The following is a 21,675-nucleotide window of genomic DNA, read 5'->3' on the forward strand; positions in this document are numbered from 1 at the left end:
ACTATGACGATTAATAAACAACGTCACTAAGTAAGCCCAATGAAATGACTCTGGGTGTCCAGACAGCAAGCCGCTTTGCATGATTATTTATTCCTTGTCTGGCTACAACTACGCATTTTCCTCAGCAAGAAAAACATGCTGCCTTCATCGAAATATGTGCAGAAGTGAAACTGATTTGATGAAACAAGTGTTTAGAGAAAAAAATACGAAAACCACACGTTTTTGAAGCGCAGCGGATTTCACGCCTTCTAACATTGGACACCCAGCCCTGCTGTCCTCAACAGTGGGAAGGCAGCCACGCTCTGGGTTTCCAAACCGAACACAATTAGAAACAGAAAACACTCCAACAGCGGCGCTCCTCAGGCTCTCCTTGGCAAACGGGCCCCTTTTGTCGCTCCGTTTGTGTGTACACGTGTTACGTGTACGTTGGCGCCAGGTCAGAGGCTCAGCGACAAACTCGTCTTACAGACGTGTCTGCCGACCCGAGGGAGTAAAGGCTGGGATTAAAACACCAGCCTGTACTGCTGGGTGGCACGTCGCAAAGGAAAACCCTTCAAAAGCAATTTTCCATGTTGTGACTGCAGAGATAAACACTTCCCATCATCTGGCTTTTGAGTTTGGGGAAATGAGCAGGCCGAAAAACCCTCAGATCTTCTTCAATTTTACAGATGTATATACTACCCTTTTGTTTCTTCCAGTCACCACTGATCAAATCCGAAGGGGACGCTGGGCACCCTGGATCACCATGGGCAATGAGAACAGCACCTCGGGCAACCAGGTGGGTGTCCCAGGGCTTCCCCTTGACCCACGCGGGTCTCTTGAGTGACATTGACTAGACTTTTTTTTCAGCATCTCCTCTCTGCCCAGGAAGGAGTGAACTAAAACTCAGATTGTGGCTAGATACATGTGGGCATATTCGTATCCATGTAGGCATTTTTCATTCCATTTTCAGAATTCTCATATTAAGTCTAGCCCTAATTTTATAAACTATATAAAAACTAGTTTTCGTTCTTGTCCTATGCTTTTGAAATTGACATATGAGAATTTGGCGCATTTTTCCTGGAAGGTGCCCCCCACTCCATCTACTTACCCACATCGATACATACCCCTCCTCCCAGAAAAAGTCATGGGCCTGAAAAAGTGGTTTTAAAAATCTGTAAACGTTGAGCAGATTAAGTGTGAACTATCATTTCCATGTTAGGTAAGGTTTTCACCATTGAGGAACAGGCTTTGCTTGATTGTGTGTAATAGCGGGATATTCAAATAAATTCAAATTTTATAGTTATCCATTTTAAGTTTGAGAGTTGTAATTCAATGCGCTGGTGAACAAAATTAGGGAAACACTTTCCCATTGATCTGACACACAGTGGAAATTTTGGATTAATGGTATTGAGTTCTTTGAGTGAGAAAATTCGACCTAAAGCCAGCCTAAGGCAATTCCTTTTCCCTCTGCTTTTTTTCTTCCCCACAATCTTCTTTCCTCCCGCAGGAAAACAGGAATCATCAAAAGAAAAGATGGCAAACTCCAATCTTTAGGGACAGACAAGAAACAGTAATTGTGTTAAACAGCTGGGTGGGAAACTAGAGAGAGGTGGGAACTGAGGCACACAGAGGGGTCCTGGCCTACTGTCTAAAGGAAGCAGCCACCAACGACACAAGCTGATGGTTGCCAAGTAGAAATGTGGGTCCAGTGTTACAAGACCTTTTCCATTTCTTCAAGAGAAGTCAGAAACCCATATTTTTTTTTTCCAAAAATCTTAAAGTTTTTAAAATTAAACTTTTTATGTTGAGGTAATGGTTAGATTGGCATGTTGTTGGAAGGAAGAATACAGAGAGCTCCCACGTACCCTTTACCTAGTTTCCCCCAGGGACAACATTTTGCAAAACTAGAGTACAAAATCACAACCCAGGTACTGACATTGACACAGTCAAGATACAGAACATTTCCAGAGACAGTATTCCTTTTGTTGCCCTTATAGCCACACCCACCTCCCTCCAGTGCCCTGTTCCTAACCCCTGGCAATTTCTAATTCATTCTCTATCTCCATAGAGGTGAGGTAGAGAATGTTATACCATGTTATATAAATGTAATCATACAGTAGGTGACCTTCTGGAATTGGCTTTTCTCTCTCAGCATGATTTCCTCTAGATTCATCCAGATTGTTGCTTGTGTCAATAGTTCATTCTTTTCTATTGCTGAGTAGTGTTCCCCGGCATAGATGTACTACAGTTCATTGAACCATTCACTTAGTGAAGGACATCTGGGTTGTTTCCAGTTTGGGGCTATTGCAAATAAAACTGTTATGGACATTTGTGTACAGGTTTTTTTGTGAACATAAGTTTTCATTTCTCTGACATAAAGCCCAAGAGTGCAGTTGCTGGATCATATGGTAGTTGCATGTGTAGTTTTATAAGGAACTGCCAAACTGTTTGCTAGAATCCCTGTACCATTTTACATTCCCACCAGCAGTGTATGAGGGATCCAGTTTCTCTGCATACTGGCCATCATTTGGTACTGTCACTATCTGGTGTTGCCATTTTGATGTGTGTGTTGTGATATCTCATTATGGTTTTAGTTTGCGTTTCCCTGATGACTGATGAGGTTGAACATCTTTCACATGCTTATTGCCATCTGTATATTCGCTTTGGTGAAATATCTGTGCATGTCTTTTGCTCATTTTCTAACTGGATTTTTCTTACTGTTGATCTTGAGAATTTTTATATAGTCTAGATACTAATCCTTTGTCAAATTGTGGTTTGCAAGTATTTTCTCCCATTGGTAGCTTGTCTTTTCATCCTCTTAACAGGGTCTTTTACAGAAAAGCTTCTACCAGGTACAATAGATCAGTTTTTCTTTTTATAGATAGTGCTTTTTGTATCTTCCCTAAGTTGAGAACTCCTACCTGAACACAGACAATAAAGTAGGTTATATTTTCTCTCCATTACCTGTACTAAACCGCACTGTCCAAAATTGAAGGCTGGTTTATTTAGGATAGATGCACAGAAATGGAATTGGCACATCAAATGGAGGGTAAGTATTTTTGAAAGGCTCTTGCTATATATCTATAGTTATATCTATACATGAAATGCATTCCAGAAAGGTGATGACAATTTATATGTCTCTCATCAGGATATGAGAGCCCATCTCACTATATCCTTTCAAGCAATGGATATTTTAGTGTCTCAGATCTTTATTGATTAGAAAGGTAAAAAATACTTAAAGATTTAAAAACTCTCACCCTACTATACCTTACCCCCATTTCTCATCTCCTGCCAGCTCCCAACCCTATAGACTCCCTCCCCAGTCCCCCCACTCCTGGAGCAGACAGGAGAGGTTTTCCTGGCACCACAGTTTTTCACATCTCCAACCTCAGCCAAACATGACCCAGTGGGGCAGCATGAGGGTGCCTTTAGGATTCCAGAATCAGAACAAGGTTTGCCTTCCTTGGAGAAACAAATGGAAATGAAGCACAAGTGCGTTTGGCTGTAGGACTCAGGGTCCCCCACGGGCCTGAGGCTCCAAACCTATCTTTCCACCGTGTCCTGGATACCTCTGCCTGGATGACCCGCAGTCACCCTGAGCTCTTCAAACCTGAGCTTAACTGATCCTCCCCTTCTGTATCCCCACTCTTGGGTACCATGCCCTATCCTACCATTCAAGACAGAAACCTGGGGGTCACCTCTAACTCCACCCATTCCCATTCTCCATATGTAATAAATCACTCTATGATTGATTGATGGATTGATTGATTAACGGACTGGCCATTCAGCTTTCCAAATTTCTGTTTAATCAGGACTGTTTTCAGTTGTGAGAGACAGAAGCCCATCTCCAATGGCCACAAGCAGAGAAGGGGCTCGTCTGGTTTCTAGAATTGAGAAGTCCGCAGAGAGGGTTTAGCTGTAGTAAGTTACTGAGTCCAAAGCGTCAAAAGATGACGCTGGAGATCTCTCCTCCCCGGATCTTGCTCTGCTTTCCTCCATGATGCCCTAGTCCTTAGGGAGGTGCCCCCAGCCCCACAGGCAGCTCCACGCTTCTTCCAGCTAACGGTCCGGGCTCTGATTAGCTCTCTCTAAGGAATCTGATGGGCCCTGATCTGTCACGTGCCCTCTCTTTAATCAATCACTGTGTCCCCAAATGTGGGACACTTTGATTAGCTAGCCTGAGCCACGTCCCCATATCTGTAGGGGAAAGGTGGGCCCTGACGGTCCCATCAGTATGGCTTTAGAGCACTTTCTCAAAAGACAAAAATGTAGCACATATCCATGAAGTTTTTTCTTACAGCTTTTTTTCCTCCACACCCCCATTGTCACAACCCCACACCTGGATCACTGCAGACACCTGCAAACTAGTTTCTCTGCCTCCCCCCCGTCCCCCATCCCATCCAAGCTCCCAGTCCTCTCTCAGAAGCTTTTTCTCTGCGAAGATGCACTTGGAGGTGCCTGCAACCTGCCTACAAATGAACTCTTGGAAGGACAGGTGCAGGTCTGAATGAACCTCTGTTCACAGATTAAGGACCAGGCGTTGAGAACCAGCCATGTCACTGGTGCAAAGGATGAGAGACAAGCCTGCCTAGTCCTGGCCCTTGCCTCCTTCATGCACCCTCGGGCTTCAGGTTCCTCTCCCTCTGTTGTCTGATTTCCCCTGGGTAGCGTGGGGGAGGTAGGAGCACCCCCAGCAGGTTAGGCTCTCGCTCTGGTACTTGGGGGGATACAGTTCACTGTGGCCTGTCCTAACAGCAAGACACTTTGCTTTCAGCAAGAGGACTCCGGCTTGAATAACATCATCCTTTGGCCTCCAAACCCTGAACCTCTACAGGTACTGGGAGACGTGCTCTGCATGGCTTGCTGTCAGCCCCCTTCCTAACTTCTAGATGGTTGCAGACTTCTGGCGTGGTGTGTTCGTTTGCATTTTTAGTTTTTCTCCTCTTCCTCCTTCTCCCATTGCCTCCTCCCACCCACCTCAAAGAAGCGATAAAACACAGTAGAAGTCTGCAACGTACGTTTGGATTTTTAAAACTAACATTTTGGTGTGTCTACCCAAGACCTGGCTCGGTTGATATGCTTTGAGATGCTGAATAAGGCTTATGTTCTCAAGGTAACGCGGCTGCTAATACTTACCTTTCCAAACATTTCTACTTTGATTTCCTTTGTCCTGGACGGAAGCTGAGCATGGGATGGCGGCCCCCCTTCGCCACCAGTGGGCAAAAGTGATTTGTTGTAAGGAAGATTGATTTCCCAAGCGCCGCCCGTGTCGTTGTGCATAACGCAGCTGGCCGAGTCCCCTAGTTTTAGCCCTGCTCAAAGTGTTTGCTGTCGGCTGGAGAGGAGGGCAAATTGGGAGCTATGCTTCCCTTTCATGGAGGTGTTTCCTGGAGACAACGTCAAGGTTGGTGTGTGCTGTGGGTGGGGTCAGGGTGAGGCAATAAAATGTGACTTGCTGTGAAATCCTGGCACACCCAGGAGCAGGAGGAGTGTTAGTCACCCACGTGACGTGTTCCTCGCCTTAAGGAAAGAGCGGCTCCACCCCGAGGGTGGCTGCCAGAAGGTCCGCTTGGTGCTGTTGATGAAAATAACCAAAACAATCAATAATAAGAATAGAAAGGAGTTTTATTTGAGCCAAACTGAGGACTATAGCCCAGAAGCCAGCTTCTCAGATTACTCTGAGGAACTGCTCCGGAGAGTTTTCGGCAGAGGAATGACGTGAACTGAGAGGGCTGTGATTGCTTTGTCGAGAATGGCCTTTAGGGGGCAGAGGGTAGAAGTAGAGGAGGGACATTAGTTAAGATGCTATTTAGGAGTCAGAAGATAGATGATTATGGCTTGGAATGAGGTGGCGGGGAAGGGGTTTCCTGGGCTGGGGATATATTCTGAAGGCAGAGAGAAGAGGCTTAATGATGGATTGAATTTGGTGGTAGGGAAAAGAGCAGACTCCAGAATGAACCCTAGGTGTTGGGCCTGAGCCACTGAGTAGGTGGGAATGTCATTTCCTGAGATGGGGAGGATTGGAGGAGGGGAAAATTTAGGGGGAAGGGAGAGAATCAAAGGTTCTGGTTTGGTCATAAAATCTGAATGCCTATTGGGAGCTGCAATGAAGAGATCTAATAGGTATTTAGATACACAAGAGATGGGACTTGAGATGTATATTTGAGTCATCAGCACAGGCATTTAAACCCATGTGACTGGATGAGACCACCTGGGAGAGAGTAAGAGAGTTGGAAAAGGGGACCCGGGTGTAATTCCTGAGATGCTCCAACATTTAGACATAAGCCCAGGGGGAAGTGCAGAAAAATCTTTGAAGGAGTTGGAGCTGGCTGAAGACAAGGGAAAATGAGGGACCTAAGAGATCAGGAGAGTATCAAGAAACAGAGAGTGTACAGTGGCATCAGATGCTCCTGGGAAATAAGGAGCAGACACCTGTGCATCGATTTGACAATATGGCAGCCTTTGGTGACCAGGAAAACTTCATATTGCCCTGCAGGTCCCTGACAAGCACAGTTGCGGTGGAATAACAGCGACGCAGTCTGCATGGGGAAGGAACGATGAGGGAAATGGAGATAAGGAAGTAGAGAGAGGTGTGTACATCATCCAAGAAGTTTTCCTAAGAAAGGGAGCAGAATATTGGGACAGTAGCTAGTGGAGAGAGTTGCATGGAAGCTTTAATTAAAGACTGAAGGTACTAGATGCCTGCATGGTGATGGGCTTGAGGGAGAGAGACAGGGACTCATTGGAAGACGGATGAGAGAAGGGTCAACTGAAGGAAGGCTGACCTTGAACATTTGCGAGGGAATGGGATTGGAGCAGAAGTGGGCTTAGAGGAGAGACATTTCCACCACTGTGGACTGGGGGAGGAAGACAGAAGCAGATACACCTCAGAATTGAGAGGATGGAGGGGGAGGAGTTGTGGGAGCTCTCTTCTGATAGCTGATAAGGGTGCAGAGAAAGGGGTGCATGTGGGCGGGGGTGGAAGTGAGGTCAGATTCGGAAGGGGGTATACTAAGCATGGAAGTTGGGGGGATAACAGGTACTTGGGGAGACTGGACCCTGAAGCCAAGGTACGAGGCATGGTAGGACCTCTCTTCATAGTCTCTTGGCAGTGGGCCAGCAAATTAGCTTAATGATTTTTGCTTTTGAAATTATTATTATTATTATTATTATTTTTTTTTTTTTTTTGCGGTATGCGGGCCTCTCATTGTTGTGGCCTCTCCCGTTGCGGAGCACGGGCTCCGGACGCACAGGCTCAGCGGCCATGGCTCACGGGACCAGCCACTCCGAGGCATGTGGGATCTTCCCAGACCGGGGCACGAACCCGTGTCCCCTGCATCGGCAGGTGGACTCTCAACCACTGCGCCACCAGGGAAGCCCTGCTTTTGAAATTTTTTGGCAGCAACTGATTTGTCGAATTAATTAATGACCAATTTTACCTAAAGAAGTCAAGTTTAATAACATCACAATAGTCCTATATCTGGATCCTGCTGACAAGTCACAGTTATTTCTACTTTCATCAGCACAAACTCTATTTAAACTATGAAATTTAGTAGTGTGGGCTTGGTTTCTTGTCTGTATTGCCAAGGGAAGAGGAGTCATTGAGGGGGAAATTCACACAATTCACACACGCAGGCTGGACCAACTCCATCCATTTATTGAAGGTTCCTTAGCGACTGAGGCCTTTTGACCTCAGACCCACCCCCTCGTGGATGCCTGTTGCTGCATGCTGGGTCCTACTTGTTACTCCTGCTGCTTCCCTCCACTGACTGACTCACTGAGGTCTCCTGGCAGGCAGGCTGCTCTCAGGGAGCACAGAGCAGCCTCAGTTACTAGAATGCACAGCTGTGACTCACAGCCAAGCCCCAGGCCTTTCCTTCCTGGTGACTTCTCTTCCTGAAGGCATCAGATATGTTGGCTGCAAATGAGAAGAAAGTCCTATGTGTAACCAAGGCTGTGGAGGGTGACTGGCTTGGGCATGGGAGGGCACCATCCAGTGAGAGGTCAGTAGACTAGCACTGAGCCAAGGAGAGCCTGAGCTGTCTCCGGGAGTGTCAGGGTCCTAGGCTGTGTGTCCTCTTTGGAACAGAGGTGGAGGTGACATAGTAATGAGAGGTTTCATGAGCCCTTTCTGGGGTTTCATGCATCGTGACTTGCATGGAAGGATTTATGGTGAAATAAGGGCCGTGTCAGCCCACATCCCCATCCTGAAAGTGGGCATGACAGGGGTTCAGTGTTCTTGCCCGAGTGCTCGGTTCTGGGTAGCCCTCCAGAGGGCACCTGAGCTCTGAGCTCATGGATTCCAGAGCACAAGGGCAACACCCGTCCTTTGGTGGCTGCTTTACCACCTCTGAACTTCCCCTTGGCCATTGCGTTGTCATGATACTCATTTACGGCTCGGACAGTGTGGAGAGGGAAGGAAAGACAGTCAATCCTATTACTATAATGGCCTGACTTTAAAATACATGATCATTAAAAAAACTCTTTTAAAGCAATTCCGTCGTCTTGACGTTTCTGTAGTTTGAGTCCCAGGGCGGGGAAAAAAAAGGATCTTCAACTATTGAAAGTGTGGTCAATGCCGTGAAGCAAGAAGACAGATGCAAAGACACCTGACGTGGCACTGGGTGTGCGAGAAGGCGCTTTTGGGGAGCTGAAGGACGAGCAGGAAACAAGACGAATCAGGAGGATTGAGGGCAGGTCGCTGGGCACGCCTCCTCCAGCCCGGACCTCATCAGGGCAGGTCTTTCTGGTTCTGGCTCAGTGTTAAAGAGGCAGCTGGGCCTGAGGTTCGTTCCTGAAGGCGACCTCAGCACTGTGGTTTCAGACTGTGGACTTCTCTGACATCCAAGGGACAGAGGACCAGGAGGACAGGAGAATCTGTTCTGTGTGAGCCGTCCCTGGGCATGTTTCTGCAGGCTGAGGTCTGTAGAAAACCTTAGGCACTGTGTGATTTCATTTTGCTTCTAGATAAACGTCCCCTAAATATGTGCATATGTTGTTTAAATCTATAAATGCTTGGGGTCCCACGTTCAGCTTGGAGGTAGTTTCTCTATTTCCTGAGGAACCCAAGGAACTCAACATTACGACAGCCTTAGACCAGCGCCGGCAGAAACAGCATCCTCTAATATTCTACAGGCAGTAGGTGGGCACCTGGGATGATTTAACTGTGTTTAATGAGAAAGAAATTGAACAAAGACAGTTAAACAGCATGAACTCAATGCTGATAACAGTGGGGAGAGCTCCTTTATTATGACGTCTGATGGCGCAGCCCAGAGGGTTAATGCTAATTTTCGCTGGAGTGATTATCGAAGTTTGTGAACTGCGTGGCTCCATGTCTGGCCAGACGCATCTTCTGAAGAATCTGATGAACTATTTTAGCTTTAAGCTGAGATGGGCACTGGGGCTTTTGGTTAATGAGTTTTGAATCGGTTTCTTCTCTATAATCATAATAACTAGAATATGTGAGTGTCCACTATGATCTAGCCTTGTGCTTTGTGCTTTACATGTATTATTTTATTTAACCTTCAAATCAGCCTTGTAAATATGATCCCCCATTTTCCAGATATGATACTAGAAGGCTTATGGCTGAATAAACACTGAAGCTTGGCTTTGAACCACTACACCTAGCTTCCTGCACCCTTATTCTTTTTCTTTTTTTTAACAACTTTATTGGAGTATAATTGCTTTACAATGGTGTGTCAGTTTCTGCTGTATAACAAAGTGAATCAGCTCTATGTATACATATATCCCCATATCCCCTCCCTCTTGCTGCACCCTTATTCTTGAATCAAGCATCATGCTGCTTTAGTATGAAAATGAATAGTTGTAGAAACATTCTAGAGGAGCAAAAAATAAGGTTTATATCTGCATTTCAAGAGCAATCAAGTAAAAGAAATCACAGGATGTTACAGGCCATCCTGACAACCCTTACTCTTTGATTAGAGACTCTGCTCCATTTGGACAGTTTTTTGCCATATTGACAAATTGCTCTTATCGCCCACTGAGGCAGGCAGGCCAGGGGTTGGGGTCCCCATTTTATAGACAAAGAAATAGGCTCCAGGGAATTCCCTGACGGTCCAGTGGTTGGGACTTGGCGCTTTCACGGCTGTGGTCTGGGTTCAGTCCCTGGTCAGGGAACTGAGGTCCCGCAAGCTGCGAGGCGCGGCCAAAAGAAAACAAAAACGAAAACAAAACAAAAAAAGAAAGAAAAAAAAAGAAATAGGCTCCAAAAGGTGAAATGATTTGGGTTTTCTGAACTTATCCAGCCCTCTTTAAACCATATTGCTTCTAAAATATTAAATACCTACAGGACATTAATATTAAGCAGTGGTTTTGAAGTCTCGAAGGTTTTCCTTTCCCCACAAACTCCAGACGTCAGAACATGTCAACTCTGGCATCTTTGAGGTTCCTGGGTCCTTTGAGGGTAATTCCTACCACTTTCAATGCCGATGCTTTTGAGGAAGGGAAGGTAGATATCGTTGATTGAATGCTATCTCTCGTTCATTCACTAAACGGTAAGTTCCATGAGGGTATAGGAACCATGACTCTTTTATTCTAATTAAACCTTTTATTTGGGAATATTTTCAGATTTACAGAAAAGTTGCAAAGCTAGTCCAGAGAATTCCCCTACTCCTCCCCCAGCTTCCCCTAAAGTTAGTATCTTAAACCATGTCTTTTAAAATCTTCTGTGTCAACCTAAAGCCCAGACTCAGCCCTTCCTGAACGTGAGGCAGCATCACCGAAATCCCAGCGCACATTCAATTCTCTTATTTTCTCCACCTTCTAAAGGAAGAGTGGGGCTTCAAACCCAGCTCTCACTGACTCCAAAGCTTGTTCATTTTTCCTACCACATCGTACCACGTTACATGAGAAACCGTTCCATCTGGGGAAGCCTGAAATTCCACCTTGGAGCCTCCCCCTCCTTGGCCTGACAAAGCGCCTGTGAGGAGAGCTAGGGAGGTGAAGAAATGTTTGGGATGATCTAGCAGAACTGCTCTGAGCATTTGCCTTCCCTTGACAGGGAGGGTGGGCAGCCCACCGGCCCTAGCACAGAACATGTGTTCGTCCTCCATGTTGGCCAGCCTGGCAGTTGTTTCTGAAATCCAACTCCTAATGCCATGGGGATGACCTTTGGTCTACTTCCCATCATTCACCTGCAGTCTCGGGGCTCCCAAGAAGCTCATTCCAAGAGTGAGCGACTTGGCAAGACACTCTGGGCCTGATCTAACCATGTTAATTATATCTCTTCATTGGCATGACCGGTAAGCAGTGGTCTAGAGAGGTGGGGCACATTTAAGAAGTAAGGTCTGGGGAATTTTTCTTTTTCAATGAGGAAACACTTTAGCTCTCGATAAAGTGTATTTTCCAGGACTGGAAAGTTGCTGCGACTGTTTGAATGTTGCTATAAAATAAACCCAGAGCTCTGGAGTATTCCTGAGCCAAAGAAAGACTGTTTGTTTACTCAAGCAGTGGCAGCAAAGGAAAGATTTGAAGAAGCAATTTGAAAAGTCAGTTTGTCACGTGGAGGATTGCCAATTTTTTTTTTTCCAGGCTGCTATTTAGAAGTGTAAGGGGTAACTTTAGAAATGTATGCTATTTGTAGTGACACCTGTTGACACAACAGACCCCTTGGAATCCTGTAAACAACAGGGCTTAGTACTGTTGCTAGGATGGGGAAACTGGACAGGGGTTGGGGGCGGTGGACTCAAAGACACTGTAGGGAATGTGGCAAAAGCAAGAGCTCCAAGGACTGAGTGTGCTTCCCTCGATTTGCAGAAGTGGCTACCAGACTAAACGGGAATAATCTACTTTTCATACATTCAACAAGTATTTCTGGAATGCTCCTCTGTGCCAGGGCTATTCTAGGCATTGACTCTAGGCCTCTGTATCACATTGTTCATAAATGTCCAGTTGTTTTAGTTCCTCTGAGCATGGCAGGAAGATGGCAGGACTCATAGGCAACTATTTCCACTGCTTGGTGAGGCAGCAGAAAGTAGGGAGGGGTCAAGGGCACAGATTCTAGAGCCAAACCGTCTCGGTCCGAGTCCTGGCTTCACCACTTTCAAGCTGTGTGATTTCGGGCAAGTGGCTTAACCTCTCTGTGCTGTGATCTTATCAGTAAAATAGGATCGTTGTAAGAATTGAAGGAGTTTATAAATATGTTAAACACTTAAAAGAATAGTACAGATTTCCCCAGCTATCTGCTATCTGAAAGTAGAGCATTCTTAGGAAACCTTTTGTAAGCTGAAATGGCTTAAAGCAAAGAAGCGATTACCTTAGGACATCTCTTTCTAATGGATGCACACAATAAGTTGAATAAAGCACAGATGCTCACAGGCACATTTCAAAGCTATGGCGACTTGATGCTGTGATGCTGAGTGTGGTTCCCGGGGGAGGAGCTTGGCGGGGCCCCTCTTGCCGCTGCTGGGGCTTCTCGCTGCCTCCATACCGGCTTTGCTGCAAAACAAACACTGAATGCTGTTTTTGCTTTTTGCCTCTCTTCATAAAAGCAAAAATCCTCTTGGGATCTCTTTTGGTTAGCGAAAACATGTACAGGTCTTTTGTGATAAAGAAATTACATAAAGCAAACATGAAAAGCAGGGGTTACCTGTACGTGGCACATAGAAAGTGTTTACAGTGTTTGCTACTATTGCTATACCAGAAAATGTGCTATGTAGGCGTTGGGTGTCATTATTACTGTGGAAAGAGTATTGGACTTCAAGGCCAGAGACCTGGCCAAGCCACTTAACCTTCTGTTTCTCATCTGAAAAAATGGAAAACATTATTTTACCTGCCTGTTTAGCACACAGGGATTTTGTGAGACTCAGAGGATGTGAAATAACTTTGCAAAGAGCAGCGTGCCATTCCCATGGGTAGTACTATTGCCTTTATTTTGACTCCATCCACGGATGTTTTTGCTGGAGAGAACTGCAGATTTGCTCTTTATTAGGAGGAGAGGTGGCCCTGAAAAGTGAGAAAGGTCTATCCTATTTCCTTCTTCAAAGACAAATCTGAGCCCTTGTTATACTTCCTTTGCCTGAGGAAATTCAGCACGTGGTCCCCTCCCCGCTTTAGTCAGAGCAAAGATCTGCCCCCCTATTCCATCTGTTGTTTGCATCTGTCTGAGCTGTTAGACATGTCAGTGTCTTTCCAGAATTTCTTCACCTTGATCGTGGAATAAAGAGCAGGAGATTTATCTGTTAAATTATTTGCAGATAACGGGGTGATTGAAAGGGAAGCCTGGCTGTGGAAGGTGTTTGGAGCTGAGGCCTGCATCACAGTTAGACAAGTAGGAATTGGGTTACAATTTTAAAAATTCAGGACCCTGATATGAAAATGTCACTCACTCTGTACTGTGATTCCGGAGTTATCAAAGTAAAAATTGTAAAGCATGAACCCAAAGGTAGTAATATTGTATAGATAAAGAACCTTCCTCAGAAGAGTCAGGAACACTTGGAGTTTGAATTTACCGTGATTTGAAGTTTGTACTGTCTTGATACTGCCTTAGAGGATGATTGTTGTCCTGGAGTCACAGATCAGGAGACTGAGGCCCACAGGACAGGGCAGCGGCGCTCGTTACAGGGAATGGTTCAGCCAGCATGGAGATCAAGCCAGCCTGGGGTCCACAGGCTTGAGGAATCAATCCCAGTTGTTTGCCTCCGTTGAAGGCATAGAATAGAGATGCCTTTCCTTGGCTTTGGGGTCAGAGAGAATTAGGTCCGTCCAGACTCCACTGCTGTGTGATCTTGGCCAAACACTTAACCTCTCAAAGCCTCTGTTCTACAACAGGGACACAAATAGCATCTTCCTCATAAGGTTGTGGTGAAGATTGAATAGAAAGCTCCTGGCCCAGTGCCTGGTACATGCTCAGTAAACAGATGCTATTATTATTGTTGTGTTATTATTTTCCCCCCATTCTGTCTCAGCAAAAGTGAATGAAGATTTTTCTAATTGTGGTGTTCCTGTTAGCACTGGAATATATGGGTCCCTGAGAGCTGAAGCATCTTTTATATTTTCCCTCTGGACACAACTGGGTGAACACAAGCAGTCAGCTGTTCAGAGAAATGCACCAGATGGGGAAGCATCTCCTCTCGGCTTTTCTCTACCTGCTGGCTCTGCTCTCCTGCTACAGGCTGCCTTCCTCCACAATGGCTAGGGACAGACTGCCGGTAACTCTTGCATTCATATTCTACAGAACCAGCCACCAGATTTCCGTCCCTCTTGTTCTCTGGGGAGTCCTGAGGAAGGACCTGTTCTTAATTTGAGTCTTGTGTACATCCCGATAGGCAGGGCTGTGGGACACTGGCATTGGCGTTTCCATGAGAACCTCAGGGACAGAGGGTATGGGTGGAACGGGTCTTCAGAAGAAGGCAGATCTGGCCCCAAAGAAAGATGTGTGTGTTGTTTCAGGAACACTGCTGGGAAGACAAAAGACAACCACTGCTTTGGGGAATACTTCTGGGGGTCCCTAAAAGTCCTTTCCCCATTTCTGATATTTGTATCTGACTTAAATGGGCACAATTTAAATTGAGTTTTAAAAACATCTCATCTCTTTCTGTCCTGTGATTTGAAGTTCTGACTGTGCTCTAAATGTTTGCATCTTGGTTTAAAAAATCAACTGAACACCAGACAAGCTTATTATGGGGGTTTAAGAAAAGACGACCACCTCTCAGAATGGTCAGGACCTCAGTGAGGGGCCCTTAGGTTCCCAGGGTCCCTCATTTTCTTCCTTCAGTTTTTTTTTTTGTTTTTTTTTCAGGTTTCCAGCTGAATTCTGGTGTGCAAAACCATGAGGCAGGGGGAGGAAGTGTGTTTTCATCTAGGCAGCGCCCCAGACGAGACACTTTAAGATCTCAGATTCAATATCCCGCTTTCTCCAGGGAGCAGACGACCCCCAAAGTATAATGTGTATCCTAGTCTCAGTTTCTTACTAAAACAGTCAAACTACTCAGCTGGAAATCTCTGCTTTACTGTGTTTCTCCTCCATTGGGTGGGAGCAGGGGCCATGGTCGCTTTGCCCACCGTGTATCCCCAAAGCCTTGCTCAGCGCCTGGCATAGAGTCGGTGCTCAGATGGACGGTAAAGCAAACCAAAAACCTGGCCCTTGGAACGCTGTGGTCAGTGGCCCATTGATAAAGTCTCTGTGTTTTCAAAGACTCTTGTTTGATTTCCTTTCCAATTTCTCTTTCTTGTCGCTCAGAGGACTTCTTTGGCTCGGAGTCCAGGATCCGTGGAACGGCCTGGGAACAGTCAGAGTGCAGAAAGGAAGCCGGAGGAGAAGGCCAGAAGCAATGACTGCAGAGATCTGCCCAGGTAGGACCAGGTCTGGAGGACTGACCCAGCCCAAGGCATGGCCAGCTCGCTGCCTGTTCAGAGTTTGTTTTGCTCTATTTACTGTGGAAAATTTACCCTAAAATCCATGATGTGGTCCTCGGTGGTGAGATGCTCCAAGCTGTGGTTCCTAGACCTCTTTGTGATTGCCTAGATGCATGATTGGAAAATTAATGTTTTCCTGCCCAGGGATGAAATTAGTAATGATAGGCGTCCATTGCAACGCACGCCAGGTCTTTTATCCTCATTGTCAGAACTTACAGTACACAAGATCAAGGCTGCCAAGGGGCTTAACAGGGGTGACTAATCTGTGGCTAAATTGGGGTCTGTATTCTAGCACGGAAGCCGAGGTGGGCACCGGAGGATGAGACAGAGGAGTCAAAGGACAATCACTGAGTCTCAGGGAGACTGGTGCATGAATTCCAGAAATCAACAAGGTCACACTGCCACAGTGGAGCGTGGCCAGTGCAGGTGCGGCCCCCTGGTCAGTAGTCCCTCGTTTTGATGCGCAGTCAGGTCCTGATTTCCCCGCTAGGGCTATTGGGAAGGAATCCCATCGACTCTCCCCACGTAGTGTTCAGCAGCCACAGTTTTGGGGTCCGTCACAAGCAGAGGGCGAGCAGATGTGAACATCCTGTCCCCAGAACGGACACTGGTCGGGAACACTGGTGGCAATTAATAATTGCCTGTGGGTTCAGCACATGATCCGGTTAGAAAAACCCTCCTGAACAAATAAATTGAAGCCCAGCTTCTGGGAAGCTGTAGTTACAGGCCTTAAAGGAACAAATGAACAAAAGCTTCAAGGAGCAAAAATGCAAAATTGAGGGCTTCCCTGGTGGCGCAGTGGTTGACAGTCTGCCTGCCGATGCGGGGGACACGGGTTCGTGGCCCGGTCCGGGAAGATCCCACATGCCGTGGAGCGGCTGGGCCCGTGAGCCGTGGCTGCTGAGCCTGCGTGTCCGGAGCCTGTGCTCCGCAACGGGAGGCGCCACAACAGTGAGAGGCCCGCGTACCGCAAAAAAAAAATAAATAAATAAAATGCAAAATTGAGTGGTACACACCCCGCCCCACAAATCCGCCATCATTGAGTTCAGGTCTCAAACGCTTTGCAATCACTTTTCACAGTCAAGAGTTTAAGCAATAGAGCCCTCGGGGGATACCTGCCCCGCACTCTTAGCCCATCCGCCGGCCCCGCGGGAAGGAAGCCCTCGGCCCGGGGCCTTTGGAGCGCGTCCCGCCCGCTTTCCTTTTCCGCGCCGCCCTCCCTCCCTCCCGGCGGCTCCCGGGGGAGGGGTCGGGGGAGGGGCGGCCCGCGCGGGTCCCGGGTGCAGGTCCCGGGCCCAGACCGGCCCGAGTAGGTCCGGGGTCAGGCGGCGGCGCCGCCCCCGGGCCCGGCCATGGTGCAGGCCTGGTACATGGACAAGTCGGCCGACGACCTGCGGCGGCCCCACCGCGGCGAGCCCGCGCGCCCGGTGGCCTGGAGCAGCTGCGCGGGCTCTGGAAGCTGGATGCTGACAAATATGAGAACGATCCAGAATTAGAAAAGATCCGAAAAGAGAGAAACTACTCCTGGATGGACATAATAACCATATGCAAAGACAAACTACCAAATTACGAAGAAAAGATGAAGATGTTTTATGAGGAGCGTTTACACCTGGATGTGATGAGATTCGCTACATCCTGGACGGCAGTGGGTACCTCGACGTGAGGGATCAAGAGGACAGGTGGATCCGGATCTTCATGGAGAAAGGAGACTTGATCACTCTCCCCCCCCCCCCCCCCGCGGGATACACCACCGCTTCACACTGGATGAGAAGAAATACGAGAAGGCCATGTGGCTGATTGTGGGAGACCCAGTGTGGACGGCGTACAACCGGCCGGCTGACCACTTCGAGGCCCGCGGGCAATACCTAGAGTTTCTGGCACAGACGGCCTAGCAGTGCCCTGGGGCCTGGCACACCCCGGCCCCCCTTGTGAAGGTCCGAGACCTGATGGCAGCAGAAAATCAGTCGTATTCTCTTTGCTTTTGTGTTGTAGACTTGAGGCTAGGTGAGCTTTCCTCTGCAAGATTGTTGGATCAGAATACGTTTTAATGGGAGCAGCTGTAGAACCGGTTTGCACGTGGAAGCACCTGTGAAGATCTGGGCAAATCTGCTCATTTTCTCTGATTCAGGATCAGTGGTCAGTGGCCCTGTGTCAGCTCGTGCCTTCAGCTGTGACCCAGTGAGTTTCAGCGCCCCAAACGCAGCCACTTAGCAGCCCCATCTGGACCCGATTCTTGGACTTTAAGCAGATACCACGCCTGCCCTGTGCGGAGGAGTGACAGTGGATGACAGGACTGGGCTTTTCTCCCCAAACACGGGGGAAGCTGGGTAGGGGGTGCCATGGGGGATGAGCTGGTGTGTTAGGGGGACCCTCGCTTGATTATGCCACGTTCTCGTTCAAGCTAAAGTAGCTGCCTTAATGTTATGCTTGTGGCTTGGAGTTACCTTATATTCTGGTACATATGGTTCCTTAAAATCATCCCATTTAGATCCTTTGTGGGATTGTATGTGTGTATAATTAATTTTTATTTTATCTGGGTTTTTACTTGTTCCAGGTGAGATTTCTAGGTTAAACTCCCTACAGTAAATCTCTCTTACAATCAAGCCTTTGAATTTTAACAGAAAAACTTGTACCTTTTTTTTTTAGTTAACAGTTCTGAGATACAATTATACCTAATTCGTTATAATCATAGAAAAACCCTAAATTAACCTCATATTTGAAGGGCAGTTTGCTTTTAAGTATTTTTTTTTAACTGGATTAAAAATCTTTACGTTAAAAGCGATCTGTCAGGACTTCCCTGGTGGTCCAGTGGTTAAGACTCTGCGCTCCCAATGCAGGGGACACGGGTTCGATCCCTGGTCTAAGATGGAACTGGGAACTAAGATCCCACATGCCGCGCAGCGCGGCCAAATTAAAAAAAAAAAAAAAATTGATCTGTCATCACTTCCACATTGTTCTTGGGGGCGTGTGTCCACGGCACAGAGGAAATTCTGAATTTTAGGATTAACGTGTGCGCTGGCAGCACGATGGTAACACCACCAGCCCCCCAGGGCTCCGCGTGCTGCACGTCCTCGTTCTCCCCTTGATGGGGCTCCGGGGACGCCTCGGGGCAAGGCCTGGCTCAGCGCTAGAGAGCACGGTCCTTCGTGCGTTCACAGTCGTCAGGACAATACGTCGGGGTCTCCCAGGAGCACACGGCTGTGAGCTGAGCTGTCCGTCTGGAGCCAGGTGCACCCGCTTGTTGAGTAAGACACGACTCCACGTGTGTTATTTTACAAACGTGTCCTCTCTTGAAAGGCATGTAGCACTTACTGGAGGGCGGCGTACGGCTGGGATGTGATGAGCCAGAACGTGAATTATTGCCCTTGGGTGTAGCTTCACACTGGTTCACGTGTCGGCACTTTAAAGAAATGCCCACTTTCCCCCTGTTCCTACTGAGGGTGTCTGCCGTGCACCCCGACCGCGCGAGGAGAGTCTGCCCGGTTTGGGCCCGTGCCGTGGTTTCCATCCAGAGGCAGGCGTGGCCAAGCCAGGAAATGGCCAACCTTGTCCTGCCTTGATCCAGATTAAACATGTAGCAAACTGACATTTTAGCTGCTCGGTACTTACCCTGCTTGAAATCCCAGCCTTTAAGCCTCCTACCTTCCTACGGTGTTCCCGCTCTGTGTGCTTCGTCCGTGTCTCCTGAGTGGGCTTGGCCACGTCGTCTCTGACGTTTATCCAGAAGGAAGGGTGGTGGGCGAGCAGGGCAGCCCCCGCCTCTGTTGGAGATAGCCTCCCGGCCAGATGCTCCACTGATTGTCGCTAATTAGAAGCAGGTAGAGCTTTGCAGGTATTCAGCTGTTTCTGCCCTTCAGATAAGAGTTCTCATCTACTCGTTCTGTTTACACCCACAGAGAAGTTGTGAGTACATTACAGCGAATTTCCCTATATTTACTTTCATCTGTGTTCACTCACGTACCAATGATATTACTGTATATGTTTTGAAATGTAAGCTATTTATAATCTATTGAGAGAAAAAATGCAGTCTCCTTTCGGTAACAATATATCTACATACATTACACACAAAGAAAAATATTCTCAGTAGTTTTCTCTGGATAGTAAAATTATAGATTACTGGTTAAAAAAAAAAGAGTTTAAGCAATATTTTTTGCTTTGAGGGTCATGGGTGAGTAAGAGCGGCCCCTGGTGGCAGGAATTTCCACGCCGGCTGGTGTCGTTTTCTGGGGGGGCTTCAGTTATGTGGTTTCCAGAGGAGAGGCACTTTGAACCTCTTGGCATGAACATTGGATTTCTTTAGGGCAATGCTGATCCTGCAGGGCAGAGGATTCTTTTTTGTGGAGAGAGGCACAGACTATGCCTTGAATGGCACTTTTGATCTCAATTCTTTGTAAAATGGGGGCCTCCTTTCCCTCCCAGAACCCCATGGCTGTTCCACCTTCATGCACTTTTCTATCAGGGTAGCAGGACAAAGGGTTTAATATTTGGCTCTAACTAGACTGGATGACAGTCTAAACTGGCTCCTGGTGATCATGAATCTAATGATCTGGAATCCTACACAAGCCAAGTCACTGCTGGCTGAGACCCACGGTCCAGCTCTTCCATCCCCACCCTTGTGAGGTTCTGGGATTCCTGGAGAGGTTTGGGAATTACTTGGGGCCGGTGTCCCAGCTGGCCTGGGGAGTAACAGCAGCTCAAAGTTCTTTCGTTTCTTGTTCCTCAGCTTTAATCAATTATCTTTCCCTTGAAGAAGATGCCTTTCATTGGCAGGCAAATTGCACGTGAGGTGCCTTCTAAGAGCAAGTTCAAAAAAGCAACTTCCTGTTCACAGTTAAAAACGTGATTCTCCTCCGTAAATGTGCCCATGTCTATCATGCAAGGCCCTGCACTAACTAACTCAGAAACTAGCAAGAGGAGGCCGGGGAGTCAGGATGTTTACAGGAAGAGAGAGAGAGCACGGGGTCCCCTGTGTGCTATTTCAGTGGGGCACACCACCCTTGGCATCCACAACAATGATAGCATTTGACTAGGATTTGACGTTTATTTTGCAGACGGGCGCTAGAAACTATGCCAATTGCTCTATGCCTGCAAAATAAAATTTTACTTTCTTTAAATCAATTCATTTCTGATTCTGAGTCCTTACTTGGCCAGGCAGGCGGGAATGCCCATGTCAGCCATCCTTGGGAGCCCCTCTCCTGACCTGGTGTATCGATGCCATCATCTTTCCCCTCCTCACCCCATCACCACTGAGATGTCCACGTCTCAGGCCACACTGTCTCTCCGGCCCTATGACTGTGCTGCTTTCACGATACACTTGGCACTTGGGGGTCTTTGGTGAGGCTGGGAGCCCATGGTCATTCCCTTCAGCCCTCTGGGATCATCTCCCCTGTGAGCCTGAGGACACGCTCAGGAAGCAGGGAGGGAGTCCCGGACGTTCCCTACTTCCTCGGACCTTTCCATGCTCTCTCCTCATCGTCCTAAAATGCACTTGTGGTCTCCTTTTGCCTCAATGGATAGCCAGCATTTTCTCTTCAAAGGACGTACTACAGATTTTTACAAAAGATAGAAAGACCCATTGCCCTCAAACTGTTTCTGATTTCCACTTGGAAGAGCTCCAGAGAGAAAACACAGAAAGGCCTGCAGTGGGCCTGCTGGACCAGGAAGCAAGGGAAGAATATAAGGAGAAAGGCACATGTTAATACTGCCAAAGATTGTCCCTCTGCGCAAGTGTGATCTCTACTCTCCAGAGGAGGAAACCGAGGCTTGGAGCACTATGCCATCAAAGCCCTAGTGGTACAAAGTCCATTGTTTCCCCCTGGAAGCTCCTCCTCCCTCTGAATACACAAGAACAGGCTTCATACATCCCCAAAGAGGCTAGCTTTTCATCCAGTAGGGAGTCCCCTCAGTTTAGCTGCTTTGCTTTCCAGTTGCCACACGGTGTCGCTGTTGTAACTTAGCCCTGCATTGGCCAAACCCGTGCAGAGGCTGGGCAGTGCCTCCCAGGTGCCCCGCCTTCCACGTGCCCCACCCTGCGCAAGTCCCTGGGCTCCTGCGAGAGTATGATCCCGCCCTCCTCTGACAAGCTTCACCCGAGTTTGCACCTCTTACTGCTCAGCAATGTCCACCCTCGAGCACAGCTGCCCTGGAAACTTGCGACTGGACTGGTTCCAGCGCCACTGTCCAGTCTCCCGGAGCCTTTCCCTCCTTGGATACCAACAGCCCTTGCCTTTTTTTTTTTTTTTTTTTTTTTTTTTTTTTGCGGTACGCGGGCCTCTCACTGTTGTGGCCTCTTCCGTTGCGGAGCACAGGCTCCGGACG

The 21,675-nt window shown here is 47.6% G+C and overlaps 1 protein-coding gene and 1 pseudogene across 24 annotated transcripts in view; both read left to right on the forward strand.

Annotated features, from left to right (window-relative positions):
- LOC114484924 (transforming acidic coiled-coil-containing protein 2-like) overlaps positions 1-21,675 on the forward strand; it is an 80,147-nt gene that overhangs the window by 24,756 nt on the left and 33,716 nt on the right. For 16 of the 24 annotated variants that reach the window (XM_055082574.1, XM_055082570.1, XM_055082571.1 and 13 more), the window contains 4 exons: positions 699-778; positions 2,468-2,512; positions 4,757-4,816; positions 15,182-15,294. In XM_055082574.1, the coding sequence (XP_054938549.1) occupies positions 746-778; positions 2,468-2,512; positions 4,757-4,816; positions 15,182-15,294 (251 nt within the window). In that variant the 5' untranslated portion in view covers positions 699-745. The other 8 variants (XM_055082576.1, XM_028484428.2, XM_028484423.2 and 5 more) reach the window with 7 other exon arrangements.
- LOC129391837 (acireductone dioxygenase-like) lies at positions 16,609-21,576 on the forward strand (annotated as a pseudogene).

Source organism: Physeter macrocephalus, unplaced genomic scaffold, assembly GCF_002837175.3.
Source record: "Physeter macrocephalus isolate SW-GA unplaced genomic scaffold, ASM283717v5 random_168, whole genome shotgun sequence".
Classification (NCBI taxonomy): domain Eukaryota; kingdom Metazoa; phylum Chordata; class Mammalia; order Artiodactyla; family Physeteridae; genus Physeter; species Physeter macrocephalus.